Consider the following 21,512-nt stretch of genomic DNA (forward strand, 5'->3'; position numbering starts at 1 on the left):
GATTGGGAGGAGAAGTGGTAGAAGTGTTCATGGGTTTCCCACACAGGATACTTACCCACCTGAGCCTGAAAGTGACAGCTGTAATTTCCTCTCTTATTTCATTGGCCTGAGCTGCTCACACAATCCCTTCCGACTTCAAAGAAGGCTGGGAGATATAGAGGAACACACAGATATGTGTTAGGAGTCAGCCACATTCTCGGAGACCACCCTTCTCCTGGCTTCACTTCCCCAACCCCAGGTAGGACCAGGCCTGTCTTCTTCCTTTTCTTCCGTTCTGTCTTGAGTCCACCCTAGCCTGCATTTAGACAATAGTAATCAGGGCTGTTGGCTGCTATGAGTTTGAAGGTAACCATGTATAAGTTCACCTTGTTTGGAACCACTGAAAGAGGGCTTCTAATCTCAATGACCACGTGTTTGCTAAGCGATCCTCCTGGAATTTCCCATAAGGAAATGAACTTTCATGGTCCCAATCTTTAGAGTCAGAGCATTAGAGTCCAAGGAAAGCTGGGGCCCCTGTCTGTAATGGGCTGGTTTGCTGAGCTTGGCACCATGGCTGCCCCTGGGTTTCCTATAGGTAAACAGCTATTTCAGCAAATCTCAAGTCCCTGCAGAACAGCCTTTTAACTTTTTCTTCATGAAAAGTTTCCAGACCTTCCAGCCCAGCTGGTCTCTTCTTGGATTCCCACCAGATGAATCCTCCTGCTGCCTTCTGATCATTATGAAGGATCCTTTTCAAACAGGGAAACTGCTTCAAGGGCTTCTTATGGCTGACCCAAAATCAGACCCCTTCAGGGACATCTTCCAAGAAAAAGCATCGTTTTTTTTTTTTTTTTCCCCCGAGCAGCAATTCTGTCCAAAAGACCTTTCGGCAGTGTTTTATTGTAAGAATAGGGCTTGGGAAACTGGATCCCCAGGGAGTGTTTTTCTGTGGAGTCTGATGGAAGAATAAGCATTGTCAGACTTTAAAAAATGTTTCCTTACACTTGAAAAGAATGAAATGTCTGCCTTTGGAAACCTGGGAGAGCACCGAGGAAAGTGCACAGGGGGATGACTCAGAACTAAGGCTCAACTCTCAATCCTTCATTCATGCAACTTATCGAGTATCTATCATGTGCCAGGCCCTGTTTAGGCTCTTGAGATTCCTTAAGGAGAGCAAGGTGGCCATGGGTCTTCTCTCACAGGCTGGTGTTTTGGGCCCATAAATAGGAAAAAATGCTCCATCTCACTGGTACTCAGGGAAATGCAAATTAAAACTACAGTGAGAGTGAATTTCACACCCATCTATGAACGATGCCAAACGTTGGCAAGATTGTAAAGCAACATGAGTGCTCATCTGTTCTGGTGGGACTGGAACATGGGATTCTCACTTTGGAAGAGTTTCACTCTCCCTGGGAGAGTTGAACGTGTGTTCTAACCTATGGCTCAGAAATTCCACTATGTGCAGATACACAGAGAGGTGCTCTCTCTTGGGTGCCAAGAGACATGTATAAGACTATTCGAAGGAGCACTGTTCATAATCCTGAAAACAGACTGTGGGCCACCAGGAGAATGCGTAAATAAATGTCTGTACATTTATACGACGGAGCACAATGGTGATGAAAATAAATGAAGCAAGAAGCAAGTTGAAGAATGCAGAAAATACACTTCCATGTATACAGCATTTAAAACCAGGTAAAACTAAGTACGTAGTTGAGCTTGATGGCAAGGAAATTATTAACAAGATTCAGGATAATGGGTTACCTTTGTGGGTAAGGAGCAGCACACAGAGATTTCTAAGTTGCTGCCAATACTGTTTCTGAAGTGGGCGGTAGGTAAACAGTTGTCCCTTGTGTTATGTGTCTTTAAACTGTACATATACAAGGTACACAGGCACACAGCTGGAGGAGGTATGGGTGACACGGGAATGCAGAGCAGAGGCATTTACCAAATTCAGGGCAGACAGGGAAAGTAGGTAGGAATTAGCCAGGCAAATAAATATATGTGATAGGGGGAAGAGGCTGACAGCCTCTGGCTTTTGACTTAGCTTTGCCCAGGTTTGACCTCTCTTTCCTTCTCATTCCCGTGCACGCTGCTACTAGAGTGAGACGCATGTGGTGTCTAGGTGATGCCCTAGTCAGTGTCTTTGTTTGCCTGCATTTCTGACCCTACAGCCACTCTGCAAACACGTTGCTGGTCTTCTGCCAGCCATTCTCAGGCCTCAGCCTCCATCTTCCTTGTCTTCCTCCCCCCAGCCTGCCTGGGTTGGCTTTTGACTCTTGTCTCAGCATTTCACAGCCAAGTTAGGCGAGACAGCTACGCATAAAAAGGTAATTAACAAGATGAGCCAAGAAATAAGGACCACTTGAGTGGTGCGAATCGTATTTCAGGACTTTGGAGGAACAGGGCCAGGCTGGCTTTGGTTGGACGGAGAGCAGGAAGGAGGATGTCTGGGCTAAGGGAACAGTGGGAAGATTTTGCCAAGAGAGAAGAGCTCATTAAATGTCATAAGGAGATAAAAGCTGGACAGGATTTGGGATCTTATCCTGTGGACTGTGCTTATGAAGTACAAGACTAAGGTGCCACCGCCCGCAATCACTTACCCTCGGTAGATATTACTAATAAATGGTGGCATGCTTTTCCACTGAGCCCAGACGGAGCCTCAGAATCCTTCTTAACCCAGTGCTTCAGAAGGACATTAACCAGTGAATGGATTTAACATGGGAGTGTTATCTGCTATTCCTACCAAGGACTACAGAGTGATCACCAGACTCTGAGTAGGAGAAATGGTCACACTGTATCCTGATGTCTTGCCTCCAGTGTCTCCCTATTTTATAACTCCCAATTCACAACTCTACCGGTTGTCTCAAATACTGGGTAATATTTGAGGTATTGGCAAGAACACTTAGAACCACAGAATGCAAAAGGTAGAAGGTATCTAACATGTCACTGAGTCCAGCTCCTCCATTTGGCAGCTGGAAGAAACTGAGGCTTGGGAAGGAAGCAGGTTTATTTATGTAAGTGGCAAACATAGGACATAAACTCAGTCTTCTGACCCTGACCTTGTACCAGCAGCTCCCAGTCCTGGGAAGGGAAAGGAACCTGATCCTTCCTAAGAACCTACTAGATGCCTGTCTTTGCTAGAGGGAGCTTTTCATACAGCATCTCTTTTAAACCTGCCGGTTGCCCCAATAAAAAGGCAACTGACATCCAAGAACAGGTCCAAGTGAAAGGCTAATGTGGGACAGAGGCAGGATTCACACTCTGTCTACCAGCCCGCAAGACCTGCATGCTTTCTTGTAGTTCCCAGATGGAGGCACCAAGTTTCTTCAGAAACAATCACAGGATTAGGGCTCCCTGGGAAGGGCTGTTGGTGAGTGTGACTCGCTCTTCTGCTTACAACAGTGCAGGTTCTCAGTCACGTCTGGGGGCAGCCCAGCAGCTCCTCCGTGGGCGTCTGGAAGCGTTGGCTAGGTGGGGGGCTTTCTCTACAGTGAGTTCATGGTTCCCTAAGATGAAACCGCCTGCAATCGCCCAGGTTCATTTGATAACTTCCCGAGTTTTATAACGGTAATTCAAGTCTGCAGCCAAAGTAACTCTTCTCGTTTGTAGCAGCATGCACTTAAATGTCAGAGCTTTGCTGAAAAACCACTTGGGTCTGAAGGAAGTCATTGTGTTCAGTAAAATCTGGCCCATTTTATGTTTATGGCCTTTAGTAGAGGAGCCAGCTAAGCGAGTTAAGCCGCCTCTCTCTATGGTGAATGAAAGCCCAGGGCTCTGGGATTGCTGGAATCACTCATTCAGATCACAGCTATTGAACATGTCCTGAGTGCCTGGTGTTGGTATATGCAACGTGCACCTTGTCTTCCTGGAGCTTATACTTTAGCAGGGCAATGGAGGTGGAGGGCAGACATTGAATGAAGAAATACGTAAATAGAAGTATTGTGAATAAGCATTAATAAGAAAAAGGGTGGGGTGCTAAAGGTATTCAGAGGGGATCTAATTTAGACTGAGTGGGTGAAAGAAGGTAAGATTTGAGGTGGGTAACAAGTGGGGGATTTATTCCAGAAAGATGGAATAGCAGGTGAAAAGGCACAGAGACAGGAAAAAAATTGGTGTGGTCAGGAAACATGTTGCCCAGTGCCCATCCAGAAGCCACGAGGTCCAGCCTTGGGCTGACGTGCCACCAGGCATCCCCAGGGCCTGTAAGACTAGCACACGCCTCACTCGTTATGAGCCTGGGTCACAAGCGCACTAGGTAGAAATTAAGTTCTGCCTTGGTAGTGGCTTCCTGTGCCCTGCGACCCCTGCGACCTCATCTGCCATCTTGGTTGCTGACCCTTGGTCTTCATCTCTCAGCCACCCCTTTGGCAGCCAACCCTTGCCCTTCCTCCTCTTGGCACCTCCACCCCCTAGAACTTGCAATGCTAAGCCATCATTCTGTCCCGCATCTTTGCCCTCCCTCCAGCGGCCCTGCTTCTCTGGCACAATGCCTCCTGTCTGTAGCCTCTATCTGGTTTGGGTCTTGCCAAATCATGCCAGCTAAGACCTGTGTCCGAGGCCTGGATCCATTTTACTTCCTCATCCTCCCAAACCTCCATGGAAGCTTCATGATGTCATCTTTCGTGAGGTCCAAATGCCAATGATTTTCTTTCCTATCCTTTGTCTGCCATCCACGAGAGGGCCTCTGAGATCAGCTGTGGGTAAGCCTTCTGAGATTCTCTCTGGAGCAAGCCATTGGTCAGCGGAGCTGCTCTTCATGCGGGGAGCGTGGAGCACAGGCTCTCTCTTGTTTATTTCAGGGTCATTGGTCAGGGTCCGGAAGTGAAGGGGAAAACACGCCAAATACACATCTTCTCCAACCAGAAGCTGCCAGGAACCCAAAGGCTATATCCGAGGCAGATGCTCACGATAGATGAGTTTCTTTTCACAGAAGAGAGGAGAGCGGAGACAAGCTCTAGGTGAACGGGTGCTTCCAGTCTCTGGAGAGGAGCCTCTCCCTGCCGGGCCAGGGACTCTGGAGGGCAGCACGTCTGTTGTCTGTTGGGCTTCAGCCAGACACGTGACTCCTCTGCAATCATTTGTCCCCTGCAGGTGGCTGTACAGGAGAAGCCACTAGCAGCAATCATAATGGTTATTATAGAATAATAATAACAAGTGCAGGCTAAGGGCTTACAATATTCCGAGCACTACGACAGGGGCTTCCAGAGCCCACAGCTCAGTGTAGCAATCACTGTCATTTGAGTTTCATAGATGGGAGGTGAAGTACCCCAGTGTTGCCGCTCAGCCAGCACATGGTGGGGTCAGAATAGACCCAGATGTCCTGATCCCACCTCGGCTGCCATGCATACAGAGCTCACCCGGAGGCAGACTCGGGGTCAAACACCTACCTGCACTCCATCCCCTTCTTCTACCGGGCGAAATTGAGACTTGGGAGGAGAAATATCCTGCCAAAGGTGACACAGCAGCAGGTGGCAGAGGTAGAGATTGGAATCCACTTCTCACTGGCTCCAAAGCTGTGCTTTTATAAACTATGCACTACTCCCACCCAGCTCAGCCATCCCACCTCTGCTGGAAACCCGTGATCTGTTCTAGGCACCATTGAGCACATGTCTAAAGGAGAATGTGGTGAAGAGCTTGGAGAACATTTTGAAAGAGGGAAGGAGATTAGTAAACCAGTACCAGTGTCATGGTCGGGAAAGACAGGGCTGGGACCACAGAGCATGACAGGCTCACCTAGTTGAAGGGGATACAGAACTGTGACGCTGAACTGACACCCCAAGGATGTCAGGTGAAGCAGGGCAGGGTGGGTATGCAATTGCATGTGCAGAAATCCAGAGGTGAGAGGAAACCCAGCATGCTGGAGGAAGTAAAAACTGTCAGCATGACTGCAGCACGGAGTATGTTAGGAAGCAAGCACGAGGCTGGAGGGGTGGGCAGGGGCCAGGCCCCCGGAGCCTCAGGGGCTGTGCTGGGGAGGGCGCCGTGCAGGCGGGACGGGATCCAATGTACACCTTCGAAAGATCACTCTGGCTGCTGGATGGAGAAGAGACTAGACGAGGAAGGCAGGAGGGAGGGCAGTTGTTTGGAGGCTGTTGCAGAGTCCAGATGGGACATGGCAGTGGTCTGGATGAGGGCGGTGGCTACAGGATGGGGAAAGGGGAGTAGCTTCAAGAGGTCAGCAGTGAATTCACACGGCTCCTTTCACTGTGCAGCTAAGGGCAGAATGGGAGGTGCTGCCACCACCCTTCTGATTAGAACCAAGGCGGAGGCTCCCACTCTAAGATGAAATGGCGACTGACTCTTTGAGAGACAGGTCTTGGAATAAAAGAGCTTTGTTACAAATCATGTACTGTGTTGGGTCGCTGAAATATGTCAATTAGTAGCCTCCGTTCCAGTGGCACAAAGAATAATTACCCTGACTCCGTGTGTCATCAGTAACATATTCACAGTATTCACGGGCTTTCCTTGAAAATCTGAGCAAAGTGAGTTGGAAATCAGCACAGTCCCCAGAATATATGGGTCATGGACATAAAGGTACACACCCTAGAGCCTTCCATGGCTTCCTTTCCTGGTCCTCGGAACCACCCCTGGGTGTGGAAACTTCCTTCAAAGCATGGTCACCTGGGGAAACACCGGCTCTTCCTTGAGCTTCGGTCAGGCTCAGACTCATCCTTTTTTTTTTTTTTTTTTTTTGCGGTACGCGGGCCTCTCACTGTTGTGGCCTCTCCCGTTGCGGAGCACAGGCTCCGGACGCGCAGGCTCAGTGGCCATGGCTCACGGGCCCAGCTGCTCCGCAGCATGCGGGATCTTCCCGGACCGGGGCACGAACCTGTGTCCCCTGCATCGGCAGGCGGACTCTCAACCACTGCGCCACCAGGGAAGCCCCAGACTCATCCTTTTGCCTTCGTACTGGCTGTGTGGTCCTGGGCAAGGGACAGCCTTGGTCTCAGTCTCCTCGTTTGGCATTGGAGACAATAATCACGACCTCACAGGGTTATTCTGAAGATTCTGCTGTGTATCATTTGTTCAGTAATAGCCGAGGCTGACTGAGCGCTAATTATGTGCCAGGCATCTTTCTAAGCACTTTGTCTATGAGCACTCTAATCTCCTCAGCAACCTCTTGAGATGGGAACTCTTAGGATCCCCATTGGAGATGAGGAAACTGAGGCACCCTGAGATCAAGTGACTAACCCAAGTTCACACAGCTACTGTGTGTGATTTGTGCCGGTGCCTGCCACATAGTGGACGCTCAGTGGGGATGCTTGTTTCCTTTCCATTGGCCCTAAATATTAATAATATACTGAATGCAAGACAGGCTTAGGAAGTCAGTCCGTTGCCTTCCAACTTCCAACAGGACCAACTGGTGTGAAATAGCTTGGTGGAAGAGAAGACATTCTCTTCCTAACTAGCAGGGGGTGGGGAGGGGAATTAAGCTAAATTTGAGGCTGACCTTTCCTTGGAGGAAGACCTATGGTTGTCGATGGGTACACGTTATACGCGCAAGTGTCACCCGCCAAGTTGTCCAGTTGACAATACCTAATAAGTGACCCCCGCTGTCCATCAAGAGATCCTGATTGCTTTCCACCAGAAGCCTCACTCATCCTCTCTGACCAGGTGTTTCAGATTCATCCCACTTTTCTAAGCACCAACCATTTACTGATTGATTGTCTGGTTAGGCATCAATCATTTATATATTTATTCATCAAGTACTTACAAAGTACCTGTACGTACCAGGCCTTGTGTTCTGTGCTGGAGATGAGAAACGAATGAGATATGGGTTCTGCCCTCTAGCAACACAGTGAGGGGGAGGCTGACCTATTAGCAGGTAAGTTGTGGTATCAAGAGCTTTGAGGGCCAGAGGAGGAAGCTCTGCCCCAAGAATGAAGCAAAGACCCCACAATAGTGTGGCTGGGTGGCCAAGATCTTGAGAGATGATATTTTTTTTCAGCTGGAGAAGGAGTAGGGAGGACATTCCGAAATTACAAATAGAATGGGCAAAGGCCTAAAGACACAAAAGGATGTGCACGTTCCAGAACATTGAACTCCCACAGTGTCTGGAATGATTGTGGCAAGGGCTCCAAGACACTGTCTCTCAACGCTCAGGTTACAAGGTCATTTTTATTTTTCAAAATCAAATTGCATCCTGTTCAAGCTCCTACTCACCAAGGTCAGGGAGAAGTTTCATATTATTCCCGTCTTTTTTTTTTTTATTCCCTTATTTATAGCTCCCCCCCACCCCCCGCCAACTTGGGTTCTGACAGAACTCAGAGCCCAGGAAAGATGGAGCTGCTGCAGGGCGCCTAGCTCTCCCTGTGGAGATCACTCATCTGTGTCCAGGCCCAGGTGGTCCATTTTAAGGTGATGTCTCTGCTGGGAGGCTCTGCTGGTCCCTCCATGTCAAGCACTGCTGCAGAGACCGTTATCAAGGATTTTGTTAACTTCTCCCCCGGGGCAAGAAGAACCCAGATATCTGGTCACAAAATGTCTAGTCTCTTCTTTGGGGGAGGGAGGGTGGAAAGACTGGAGAGGGAGGGTGCATTAATTCTTTGCTGGTAAATCCACAGCAACTGGAGACAAGACACAAATTAATGACTCAATAACCTTCCTGTTCTAGGAGTAGAAATAAGGTACAGCTGGCTCCCTTTGCAGACAGGAGAGTAAGGTGAGGAGAGCTGGATGTCTGAGCTCGCGTTCATGGTCACCTATGGTCTGGGTTCCAGGCTCAGGGTCAGGTCTGGGCACTGATGCGTGGCCCGTGTCTTCCGCAGGTGTGGCAGTGTGGCGGGAGCGTGGAGGTCCTGCCCTGCTCGCGGATTGCCCACATTGAGCGAGCCCACAAGCCCTACACCGAGGACCTCACCGCCCATGTCCGCAGGAACGCCCTCAGGGTGGCTGAAGTCTGGATGGACGAATTTAAAAGCCACGTGTACATGGCATGGAACATACCCCAAGAGGTAGGAAGCCCCCGTGGGGGTGGGTTTCTTGGAGGTTGATGGGGGAAAAAAAAAACAAACAAAACAAACCTGAGATTCAACCTTTCTTCCCAGGGGACAGCCAGAGTCTTGTTTGCCATGCTGGAGTGAATTCTCAAACCCTAAGATACAAGATGTTGAAGAAAAGGGGCTGACTATAGGGTGCTAAGGCATCTTACCCACCCCGTCCCTGGTTACCTCCTCCTTGAAGGAGGGCTCCTTCCCTCCAGACAGCAGTGTCCTCATTCTATGTGAGAAAGTTGGACCAAGTGGCTCCAAGGTTCCAACATGCTCCCAGGTTCTCAGCTTCTCTGATAATAGATATTTCATGGTCCTAGATTACAAATATCCCAGTAATTACCAAAATTCACAAAATGCACCTTAATTTCCCTGTAGACTGGATTCAAACTTCTCCATCGAACCTTTGACCAGACCAATAAGGAATATTCCCATGCCTTTGGGATTGCTTGAGCCACATGGATGGGGCTGGGCTACATTCCCACATTTTTTAGGCTACTTTTAACCCTCACAGAACCTCATCATCACCTGCCACTGTCCTCTAGCCCTCTAGTCACCCACACTTAAGAAGTGTGAGAGAGAAAGCAATGTTTCTTTGGTAGTTCTGTTCAGCCTTGCTGTGTGTCATATGGAAGTAACCTTGGACCGCTGGGTTGGGAGAACCCAACAGATGCCAGCCACGGGATCCCCACCTGCTTGCCAGCTGGTCTGCCTAGAGATCATTGCTTATGTTGCATTTTATGTGAAACGGAGCTGTTGACTGCAGGACCTCTTGCTTTCCTCCCAAGGCCATGGCTTCCCCTCGTGAGTCCTTTAGAAAGCCTCTGCTGTCTCTTCCTAATAGGGCAATGATTGATCTTTGCTTAAAGTTTCCATATGAAGGCCTTCTTCCCCGACATGTCCACCAAGCTCATGTTTTGCTCAGGCGGAGTGATTGAGAAAGTAGGCTGGGTCATGGGTGGGAGCTTTCAGGCAACCCCCTCACTACCACGACCAGGGGGAGGGGTCTTAGGTTGATTGCATCCTCCTACAATCAGTGAGATTTCAGCAGTTGGGAAGAAGAATGAGGAACCAAGCAGTACCAGCGGGAGTGCAGCCAGCCCTGATGAACCAGCCCCGAATGCAGCTCTGACAGTGGGAGTGTTTCTAGGGAAACGGTGGTGCCTTCTAGCCCCATCTGCGGCTGTGGGCGTTGGATCACAGCATTCTGGGCAGGATGCTGAGCCCTGCTGTGGGTGTCCTCTGATAGCAAAATGTTAAGCACACTTGGAAACTCCCAGGAGCTCACCAGCGAAGAGCAGTGTGGATTCCCGGCTTCTGCAAAGGACTGGGATCCTGTCCGTCACTGTTGTCCCCCGTCTCTCTGCACCCCAAAGCTGCAAACTTGGTAGCCCTCTCCCCCCGATTGCAGCTGCCAGATGTTGAAATAGACAGCAAATCCAAAGACTAGTAGAGAAGTGAGTGAGTAGAAGTAATTGGAAAATGATGAAACTCAGTGTCTGCCTGTGACTCCTAGAAGAGTTCAAACCAAGTCAAGTGGGTGGGGCTGGGGGGTAACACAAGAAAGGCAGATGAGGGGTGGAAATGTCCAGGATGAAGCCTTAGGAGGAGAAGGAAGGGGTCAGCATGTTTCCTCTTGACCCCCCTGTTCGCTTCTATGTCCAGACTCCCTCTTCTGCCTCTTTCAGGCTTGTGCAAAGAGTCAACACTTTTCCACCTCCCGTCCACTTCTCAAGTCACATCCCAATACGACCTCGAAGCTGCTTCTGGCAAAGTCATCATGGGCCTCCTCACTGCTGGATTTAATGGCTGTTTTAGAGTCTTTCACTTACAGGATCCCACCTTTTCCTTGAAACTCTTCACTCCCTTAGCTCCAGGATTCCACACCCCAGAACATCCTCATCTCTCCAACTGCTCCTAACTCCGTGTGGGCAAGGCTTACTTCCAGTGGTTGCTTAAGTGCTCCCCAGGGACCCGTCCTTGGCCACCTGCTCTCATGATACGCATCCCCAGGGTAATCCCATCTACTCTTATACATTGAGGGCTTCCTAGTTACTCTCTCTAGCCTGACTTTTGCCTTTAGCTTCAGACTTTCAGCCACACATCTTCTCCTGGGTGTTCCCACAGGCACTTCAGACTGAATCTGACTGAAACTGTGTACATCTTTTCCCCCCCGCCCCGAGTCTGCTTCTGTTCTTATTCTCTGTCTAAAGTCATGATACCACCATCTGACCAGACATGTGAGCTTAAACCTGAGTGTCTTCCTTTAATCGTCTTCCATTCCCAGTCCATCACTGAGCCCACCTTTCCATTCCTCTCACTTCTGAGTTCAGGCCTCGTCTCTTCCTCTGCAACAGCCTCTGGTTGGTTTCCTGGCTCAAGTCTTACCCCTCAAGTTCATACTCCCCACTGCCCAAAGTCATCTTTTTAAAAAACTCACAGCGACCATGTCGTTGTCCTACTTGAAATCTTTAAACGACTCTCCATGTGCACAAGATCAGGCATAAAGTCTGGTGTTAGACATGGATCTAAGCTTTCTCCTCCACCAACGTCTCCAGCCCCACTGCCCACCATCCTTGTTTTGGAGGCTCTGCAGACAGCGTGGACTTAGGGGAACTGCACTGAGCTCCCTGTTCACACCAGGCTGTTTCTCGTCTCTGTGTGTTGGCCCATTTTGTCCTCTCTGCTTGGAATTCCTCCCAAAACCTCTTCCCCAGCCTCCACCCTTACCATTTCTTCTCCATCATTTTAGACTCAGCTCCAGTGACCTCTTTTCTAGAAGCCAGCCCCAGCTGGGGAGAAAGCCCCTTTTTGTCCGCGTGTCTCTGTCATTGCATCATCACCCTGTAAGAGAATGTTCCGTTGTCTGAAAGTCTCTCTCTCATTAGACCAGTGTGTCTCAAATCTGGCTGAACTTTGAAATCACTTGGCCTCCACCCCAGAGATTATGATTTAATTGGTTTGGAAGGGGACTTTTTTTTTTTTTTTTAAGAAAGCCTTTGGGGATTTTAATGTCCATCCAGGGCTGAGAAGCACTTCACTAGACCATGGGCTCTCTGAGGACAGATTTTATTATTCATATCTGTGTCACCAGGCCTAGCACAAGGTGGGGCACGTGGTCAGGGCTCAGTAAAACCTCACTAATTCTTGTTAACAAATGAATCTGCTGGCCATACGTGTGATCCCTTTTTCCCTTGATCAGTGGCTCCTAAAAGCAGATCTACAGACCAATTGCATCAGAATCACTTGGAGACCTTTTAAAAAATACTGATTCTGGGTCTCGTCCTCAGAGATTTTGATGAGGAGGTGTATAGTGGTAGCAGAATCTGTAAAAAGCTCCCCAGGTGCTGGTTTGGGGAAACCAGGTTTGGGTGACACTAGTTTAGCTAATCCTGCTTATCTTTCCAAACTCACCCTTAGCATCACCTACTCCAGGAAGCCTTCCTTGACTGCTCTCCTCCCTTTCCCCTTCATCCTCGCTGCCCCACACCAGGGGATGGACTAAGGGCCCCTCTTCCATTGTCCCTCAGCACTCTCTGCTTCCCGCCGTGCTTCACACTGTGTGCAGAGAGTCTGTTTACTTTCTGGACCTTCCAGACTCTGCTTTCAGGCAGACTGTGACTTCTTCCTATTTGTACGCATGATGTTTGGGACAGCTCCTGACACAGTCTAGGCACTCAATAAAGATGAGTTGAAAAAGAAAGAAGAGGGAGGAAATGTGGGTGCTGCCTTCCTCCATGTTTTCCCCAGTAATTTTCCCAGCTGCCCTTGATGTGGCGGCATCTCGATACATTCTGTTCAGTCACAGGCACGTGTGTTCCCGATTTACTTAACCTTTCGTCTACAGCATCCCAACTGCAGATGTAGAGCTGGAACCCTTCACCCCTGCCTAGTGGCTCCTTGGAGAATTAAATAAGTTAATATGTGGAAAGACTTTGATCAGTGCTTGGCAAATGGAAAGCACTAGAGAAGTGTTAACTCTTGTTGTCGACGTGATCACCTGCACCCTCTGCATTCCCGCCCCGGCTTTAAAATGCCCTTGCTGGGCAGTCATCCTCCCTCGCTTCCTTCTATGCAGAGTCCTTCCTGGGCCTTGCACTGGACAGAACCAGCTCTCTCACTCACTCCGTAATCACATTCAGTCCCAAGCTTTCGGAAATCCAGAGGAGCCTTCCACTCATGCAGCCTCTACGTTAATTGAAAATCAGTTTGCTTATCAACAAACAAAGTCAGTCTGCAGCAAAGCATCAATATTTCCTTACACAGGGTTCAGGAACTCTAGACGCGCCCCTGCTTCCTCTTGCCCGAAGACAGGCTGAGTGCCAAGGATGACTCACCACGGTTCTTAGGCAACAGCCCTTCTTTGGGTTTGGCTACAAGGAATTTTGTGTCCGGCTGCACACACAGGCAGGAATACTGGACAGCTTTTTGTGTGGCTAAGTACATTAGTGTCCTAGGGCTGCCAGAACAAATTACCACAACCTGGTGGCTTACAACAACAGAAATGCGTTCTGTCACAGTTCTGGAGGCCAGAAGCCCCAAATCAAGGTGCGGTCAGGGCCGTGCTCCCTCCACAGGCTCTGGGGGAGGATCCTTCCTTGCCTTTTCCAGCTTGTGGTGGCTCTAGGGGTTCCTTGGCCTGTAGGTGTATCTTTCCATTCTCTGCCTCTGTCTCTGTGTGTTGAAGCCTCCCTCTCCTTTCTCTTATGAAGATGTAGGCTCATCCTAAATCCAGAATGATTTCATCTCAAGATCTCTACTTAATTACATCCGCAAGATCCTATTTCCAAATGTCACGTTTGGAGGTTCTGGGCGGACGTGATACTGGGGAGGGACACTATTCAACCCTGTACACTAAGTATTTGGCAAAGGGGGGGAGATACATTTATTGTTTTCTAATAATAAAGGTCAAGGTGACCTTCTCTGAGAATGTTTGCTTATTTCTCAATTTCCTCCCCCTGCTCTGAAAAAGAGTTTGATGCAGTTTACAGTAAACACACAGTACAGATGTGCTGAACCGTTAAAATGGAAAGGCAAAAGTCCATGAATAAACAGGAAGAGGAAAGGGACATGATATCCAGACACGTAAGCTGAACAAAACTCTGGTTCTTGAGTCTCCCAGAAGTTAAAGTAGAGACGGGTTGTCTCTCTCCCAGTTTTGATTAGATTGTAAGTAGAGAGGCAAGCCTTCCTTTGATCCTGAATGTAGAAAGGACGTTTTCCCATGGGAACCTAGATTTTTAGGAAAATACAGAAGTATTTTCCTAAAAATCTGAAGTAGGTTCTTCTAGTTGCTTTCCCTAAAAGCTGAGACAGTGTTAATTTGTCATCACATAAAGGCAAGTATAGCATGAAGTGAGAAGACCTGGGTCCAGGCAAATAGCTTTGTGATGTGAGAATAAAGTGCAGAGAAGTTTAAAGAGTTAATACCTAACAGATGTCTTGGGGTAGGGGAGGGGTGAGCAGGATACATTTATTGTCAGTTGCTAAGTTCACTATTTCATAAATATTTTTTCAACTCGGTCTCATCAGTATAGTTCAGGTGAAGCACTAGACTGTGGGTACAGAGATCAGCAGAACATGTTTCCTGATCGTCAGGGAGCCGGGGTCCAGCAGAGAAAGGCCAAGTAGCAGTTGCTGGGAGGGCTCCCGGCAGGAGCCAGGGAGCAGACCCATCAGAGAAAAGGTCATCAAGAAATATTCAAAAGGTATATCCTCTCTGAAATTGCACCATAGGAGTCTGGAACTTAAACCTTCAGTCTGTGGCAGGTTCAAATTTTTACATGACCTGAACTCTGGTGGGCAAAAATAAATGTATTTCTTCTATATCTACATTTTTTTTGACTCAAGCCCCTGTTGACTGATATCAAAAATGTGTTCTGATCATGTCCAGATACATGCAGCAGCCATCTTTGTGATTTTTCCCAGACATTTCAGACTTAAACTGTCAATTTCATTATTTTCCCAACCCCCGTAACTTGATCCCGGAGTTGATGGCAGAACCAGATGGGGTAACACTGCCAGCACGTGGACTGCAGTGTCAGTGGGAGAGAGCTGTATGTGCTTCCCCATCCTCCTCTGTCTCTGCTGTGGGCTTATGTCTCATGAGATACCACGTGCCCCTCTGATCCCTGGCTCCATGGTGTCGTCCTCTGAGATGTCACCCGTCGCCATCTGATCCCCCACTGGAGGGACCCCTTTGCATCCTCTGCTGTGGCATCAGCTCTTTCTCAGCTGCTTCTGTGCCCTGTTCAACAGCTAGGGTGCAAGCCCAGGGCTTCCCCTCTGCTCTGGGACCACAAGAAACGTAGGGGCTTCTCTCTCGCTCTCACTCAAGGACACATCCATGTCTCCATGTCTACTCCTTGTCTGCTGCATGTCGATGGCTCGAGGGCCACCTCTCTGGTACACCTGGGAAGTGAAAGACAGAGTGCTGTCTATGCTAAGCCCCCAGGCCTAAAGAGATAGGCTGCTTCTCCCATAGGGACTTGGTCTTAAGAGGCAGAAGGGCAGGCTCCTAAAAATGCGCTGGGTAAATTTTAATGCACAAACTCCAGACCCAGGTTGATTGGGTTCAACTCTCAGGTCCACCACTTATTAGCTGTGGGACTCTGGGCAAGTCACCCAGCTCATAGGTTTAAATGGGACCATGTACATAAATTTAATATAAGTAAAATATAAATATATGTGCCTGTCTCATGCAGAGCACAGCCTGACACATTGTGTTATGTAAGACGTAGCTGCCATGATCCTTAGGAATAGTAATATAATTAGCATTATTCCATCTTCAACTCATTCCCTTCCCTCTTCCTCTCCCCTAGCAGTTCAGAATCTCTCATCTTATCTCTTGAGGGAGAGAAAAACCTTAATCAGACTGTATTCTTCCCATTTCTTTCACTTATACAAAGACTACAGCTTTTTTTTCTTTTAGTAATTTTTAAGGATTTGCATCTTTATTTTCAATGGCCTTTGATGACAGTCCCCATCAGTGCTGATCTGATGTTTCACAGACCAAACGGGGATGGTTATGGGGCCAAGGCACACGTTGGGAAGTGCATGAGTTATATTCCCAGGTTGTCCCTTCACCAGACAGTCTCCAGAACCATGGTTGGGGAGGTTCAGGGAAAAGCTGTGCCCTGGTGGTGGCTGAATCTCTGTGTTTGCATCCTGCGCAGGACTCAGGAATCGACATCGGGGACATCACTGCGAGGAAGGCTCTGAGAAAACAGCTGCAGTGCAAGACCTTCCGGTGGTACCTGGTCAGCGTGTACCCAGAGATGAGGATGTACTCAGACATCATTGCCTATGGGGTGGTAAGGAGCTCGCCCCTCAGGGTTTCGCCCAGATGCAGACAGAGAGCAGGACCAGAGAGAGGTGTGGAGAGTCAGGGAGGGGAAGAGCCTCTTGTCCCCCAGTATGGGACGTGTGGTAGACCTGTGGACAAGAGGCTGATTTCTGGAGCTGAGTGTGAGGCAGCCTATGCTTTCATAGCCCAAACCTCTCCATTCCCTTGAGAGAGGTGCTTAGTCTCTCCTTTACAGTCCTAAGCAATTCAGCTCTGGCCCCAAACCTGCATATCCCACTTAATAAAACAAAAACCTGAAGTCAGGTTAAGATTGCAAGACAACGTAACAAACTCCACTGTTCCTCAAGCATGGGTGCCTGAAGTTCTACCAACCAGGCTTCATGCCTCCCCCACCCACGGGGCTATGTCTTTCACTCACACAGAGCCTCCTGGTAAGGCATTCTGGGAAATATAACCTTCCTGAGTTGCTGTATTTTGAGGGATGTTTTAGTACCACTTATTGATTGGCAGCGAGCAGTTCCCCCAGCAGAGGCAGCAAGATGGAGGGACAGAGCAGAGGGTTTGGACCTGGTTCCTATCTTGACCCAGCCACTTCCTGGGCAAGTGTCTTAATGTCTTTTGGCCTTAGTTTCTTCATACGTTAAGTGTGGTAAAATAATACTGTCCTCGTGGGTAGAAGAAAGTCTCAGATACATAAATGTATTTTGTGTCTAAGGTTAAAATACTTTGAACATTATAAACTCTCCCATTCTTCCAATATCCCCAGGACCATACAACTCTTAAGGTATTTTCAATACCTGATTGATTTTTGGATATCTCACCTGGTTTTTGCTGACTGAACACATAAAGATTTCCTATGACAGTTAAGCCCTCAAAACTATCCCCCGGGGCCACCTGCCTTACCCCCACCCCCTGCTGTGTTACAGATGGGGAAACAGAGAGGCAAAGTGACTTGCCCATATTCACGCAGTTAATCAACAGTGAAACTGAATCTGAAACATCAGCTTCTGATATCACTGTCATTCCTCCCTCTGCAGTGTCCCCTCAGACCTCTTAGATACCCCAGGATGAAAATTTGAAGGAAGAACTGAGGCCTCTTCCTTTGATGACCTGTGCTCAGAACTGAGTTCAAGGCCTGCCTCGGCAGGAACATTATGGGTACAACGTCAGCCTGGGAGGAGAAGAATCCTTGCTGAAGGGTTGGCCTCAGTGTTCCCTGGGGGCCTCCCAACTCTCACATCCTAGGATTCTAAAGGAGACAGAGCCAAGGTCCCAGGAACTCCCCCCTTCCCACCCTCCTGCAGGGCCTCTGTTGTCCCCGGAGGCCAACCTGTAGGAGGGGGTCATATCTTCCCACAAGAGTCCCCATGGCATGGCTGACATGTCCTGAGAGAACCGCCCAGTAGCCTCTTGCCTCTCCACTTCCCAGGCTGGTATAATTCAGATGTCAGAAAACTCCTCAGCTGGCGCCGCCCAGCTGTTACCTGAGGCTCCAGATCCTGTCATCACCGTGGAAACACACTGGACTGTGAGGTGCCCATCAGTCCCATCTACCTCCCCAGAACCATCCTGAGGATGCGGCAGTTACTGGTACCCCTACACTCAGCCCATAGCAAGTTGTGTGTGCTGCTTGGCCACTGTTGAACCCAGCCCAAACAGAATAGTTATGCTACTGTGGCTCCAGAGAAACTATTGGCCCAGACCTCTGGGAGCCAGGGCAAGCTTCTGGATTCATGGTCTCACCAAGCTATCAGCTGTAGCTAAAGAATGTTAGCCAAACTCAGCCAGAGAAGCGGGGAAAGCAGTAACGGTGGAGGTGTATGCACGCAGCCATTGCAATTCTGGGTCTTGGCCCAGGGCGTTTTTGTCTTCCAAGCAAAAGGGTCTCATCTTATGAACACATACAGCAGGTTTACCATGTAGTCTCCTCACCACCACACCCAGAAGCCTTTGGTTGGTCAAATAGTGAGTGGCACATACGGGGTTGTGATCCAGATCCGTCTGAGTCCACAGCTGGGGCTGTGTTCACTCTGTTGTGTGCCGAAAAACCTCCACTTGCCATCCCAGAGGGCTGAGCTGTGGCAGCCGTTCCTGGGCCTGGCGGAGGTCTCTGACCCCCTGCATGTTCATCTGCCAGCTTCTGTTCAGGGCCCAGCCAGCCCCCCTCTCTCCTGCCTCCTCAACAGGCTGGGTTCTTACGTGAGCAGAGATATGCTTGCTCGTCCAGGAGCATAATGAACTCTTAATGGGGGCAGTAAGGTGACAATGGGCAGGGCAGGATGCAGCACAAGAGCAAGAGGATTTCTGGGGCTGAATCTTTCTTCCTGGTGATTACTTTTATTCTGAAATGGAAAGACCAGATGTCTTCTCAGGGGCACGTTGTTTTTTTTTTTTTTTTCCTTTTTCCCTTCCAACTCATGCCTAAACTGCATTGCTCAGGTCAAATAACCCCCTGGGATTCTCAGGCCATTGTCAAGTCTATATAACCCTGCCCATTAATCCAGTAATAGGTCCCACTGATGCCTCCTGCAGGCTGAAGGGCCTGTGGGCCCCGCTGTGTGGGCATGGGCATCCGCCTGGATCACCGAGCTCCGGGCCTGGATCACCGAGCTCCGGGCCTGGGGGACGGCATGGCTCTGCATAATCCCAGCTCTGGTGCTGACAGTAGAGATGGGGCAGCATCTGGAAACAGACATGCCTGCTTCTGAACATTAGCTTTGCTACTTAATCACTACGTGACCTTGACAGTTTGCAAAACCTGAAAGGTTATAGTCACATCACTTCATGGGGCGTCTTTCACAGTCTCAGGATCGTCTCCATTTGCATGATGGAAAGAGCTTGGACTTTGGAGACCGACAGACTCCAGCTCTGCCATTTGTCCAACTATGATGCCATTCATTCACTGTTCATTTTCTTCATTCATTCACACATACTTACTGTGTAATATGTGCCAGGGCTGACCCACGTCGCAGGCAGTTAGAAAGCCCGAGAGCTAGTCTGGTGACTGATAGAGGAGACGGGCAAGTGGAGAAGTGACAAGAATACGGCGTGTTAAGTGCTGCAATCAGAGAAATGGAGGTGTTGGCCTCACACCCAGATGTGGGTCAGGAAAGGCTTCTAGAGTGACAGAGAAGCTCAGGACCACAGGAAGAGGAGGATTCAGTCAGGGAAAAGAGACCAGGGCAGAGGGTCCATGCAGTGGGAACAGCATGACAGACCGAGAGGTGTGCAGAGCTTCCTACTGTAACACACTTCTTGCACCCTTAAAAGAGATAGTATTACCGATCTGGCTATGTTATTTTGAGAATTAGGTGGGATAACGCATGGAAAGCACTTCACCTGGGACCTGGCACATAGATGCAGTCATAAAAGCTAGTTTCCCTGAACGGCCTTCAGAAAGGTTATAGCGGTAATAATAGTAGCTAACAATTATTGCACATTTGCTATTTGTCAGGCCCTGTGCTGAGTACTTGTAGATATTGTTTCAGTTAATCCACAAACCTATGAGGTTGGCACTAGTATCATCCCTATTTGAGAGTGAAGGAAACAGACGAGGAATTATGTTGCTTTGTCCAAGGCCACACAGCTGGAGCCAGGATTCTATCTCAGCCCTCTCTCCCAGCTTCCTCAACAGACCACCTACTTAATGGGGGGTGGATGACACAGAGCCAAGGAGGACTTTATCAAAAGGCACCACCCACCCCTCATTCAGAGGCCAGCTTTGGGGATCCAGGGGAGATCCAAGTCTGACATCAGGGCTTTCTGGAACTTTCTCTATGCAGTAGAAGTTAGCAGGTCTCACTGATGGATTACAGTGTTCGGCTTCAAATGTGACACCCACCCCTCCATGGGCTGTGGGAGAAGTCCAGAGAGTATTTGCATATGCTCCTCCCACATAGGCCAGCCACGTAATTGGTTTATGATAGAGGATTTGCTGCATCGATGCTTCTGGGGCCCTGCCTAGGGAGCTGACACATGCTCATATTTCTGCAGAACCCCTAAACTTCAAGTTTGAGATTGAGCTGCTATCACCCAGTAAAGGAAAGGGAGCTCGAGAGAAAACGATTTGCCCCTGTTCCTTGTCCCCTGTCAAGAACAGGGGTCGCATAGAGCACACGTGGGCCTCTGGTTATCTGTTCCATTTCGCACCCCTTAACTGGGTTCACTGCACTCCTGCCACGTCCATCAGTACTACAAAAACTTAGCTGCTGTCTGCCTCTGGCCTTCCCCAGATAGATGACCCACCTGTGGCCCATTGCCCTGGTCTCCCCTGGACTCTGATCTCCAGCCTCCTGTTGTGAACAGAGTGCTTTGATTGCTAAGAAGAGCTTGAAGCTAGCTCAAGTTTAGGTGGTAAAGATACCACAAACTCTCTCATGGGCTTAGGAACTAAAGTACAGCTGGACATGAGCACTTGAGCTGGGAAGCCACTCAAACCGCAGCGGGGGCAGGATGATCTCTCTTGTCTCTAAATCTATCTGCCTCCTGCCTCATCTCCTTGATCACACTGGATTCCTCTGCTTGCACATGGCCCAGCAGATCCACCATACCCAGTCTAAATGGCCTCACCATCCTAGTGGCCAGCACCCACTGACCACGGTGTCTGGTCTCTCATCTGGACTCCTAGGACAGAATAAGAGGATCATGAGATAGTCACATTCCAGAAAGAGAAGGACCAGGAGAGGGGAGGAAAGAAAGACAACTGTTAATTCATTCTAAGCTATTTGTTGGTGCCTGCCACGGTCTACTCAGCTATGGCACGTGAGCAGGACCATGTGGACCGTAAGCTGCCCTTTCCAAAGCTGAGAGTGAGCTTAAGCCGGAAGGGGACATTGAATACCTGCTTTCCTACCTAGATGTGGTAAGACATTGGTTCATGGTACCCAGACATTTGTTCTGTTGATTGCCATGTGCTTGTAGGTGAGGGTAAGAGATACCTCTCTCTTCCCCTGCTCCCACTCTGGCCCCCTTCTCTCTTATTCTCCCACCAGACCTCCCACTCTGGAGAGCCCTCATCAGCTGGGCCTCCGCTGGGGCCTGGCCAACCACTGCTGGATTTGCAGGAAGCAGAGAAGGCCTGGTCCTAGAGGATATCCCAGGCCCCCAAACAGCTGACATGTTGCCCACTTCCCCCAACCCTCAAGAACAAAGACTTCTATCCACGGACTTCTGAAGGCCATTATGCCACCCTGTGCAAAAGGAGGGGTGAACAATCTAGTAGCGTCTCGCGTGAGTGC

The 21,512-nt window shown here is 49.2% G+C and overlaps 1 protein-coding gene across 4 annotated transcripts in view; it reads left to right on the forward strand.

The window, feature by feature from the left end:
• The window catches only part of GALNT18 (polypeptide N-acetylgalactosaminyltransferase 18), a 354,448-nt gene that overhangs the window by 269,604 nt on the left and 63,332 nt on the right, over positions 1-21,512 (forward strand). For all 4 annotated transcript variants that reach the window (XM_049713591.1, XM_033404508.2, XM_004279183.3 and 1 more), the window contains 2 exons: positions 8,748-8,933; positions 16,145-16,282. In XM_049713591.1, the coding sequence (XP_049569548.1) occupies positions 8,748-8,933; positions 16,145-16,282 (324 nt within the window). The remainder of the gene's footprint in view (positions 1-8,747; positions 8,934-16,144; positions 16,283-21,512) is intronic.

Source organism: Orcinus orca, chromosome 8 (genome assembly GCF_937001465.1).
Source record: "Orcinus orca chromosome 8, mOrcOrc1.1, whole genome shotgun sequence".
NCBI classification, from domain to species: Eukaryota; Metazoa; Chordata; class Mammalia; order Artiodactyla; family Delphinidae; genus Orcinus; species Orcinus orca.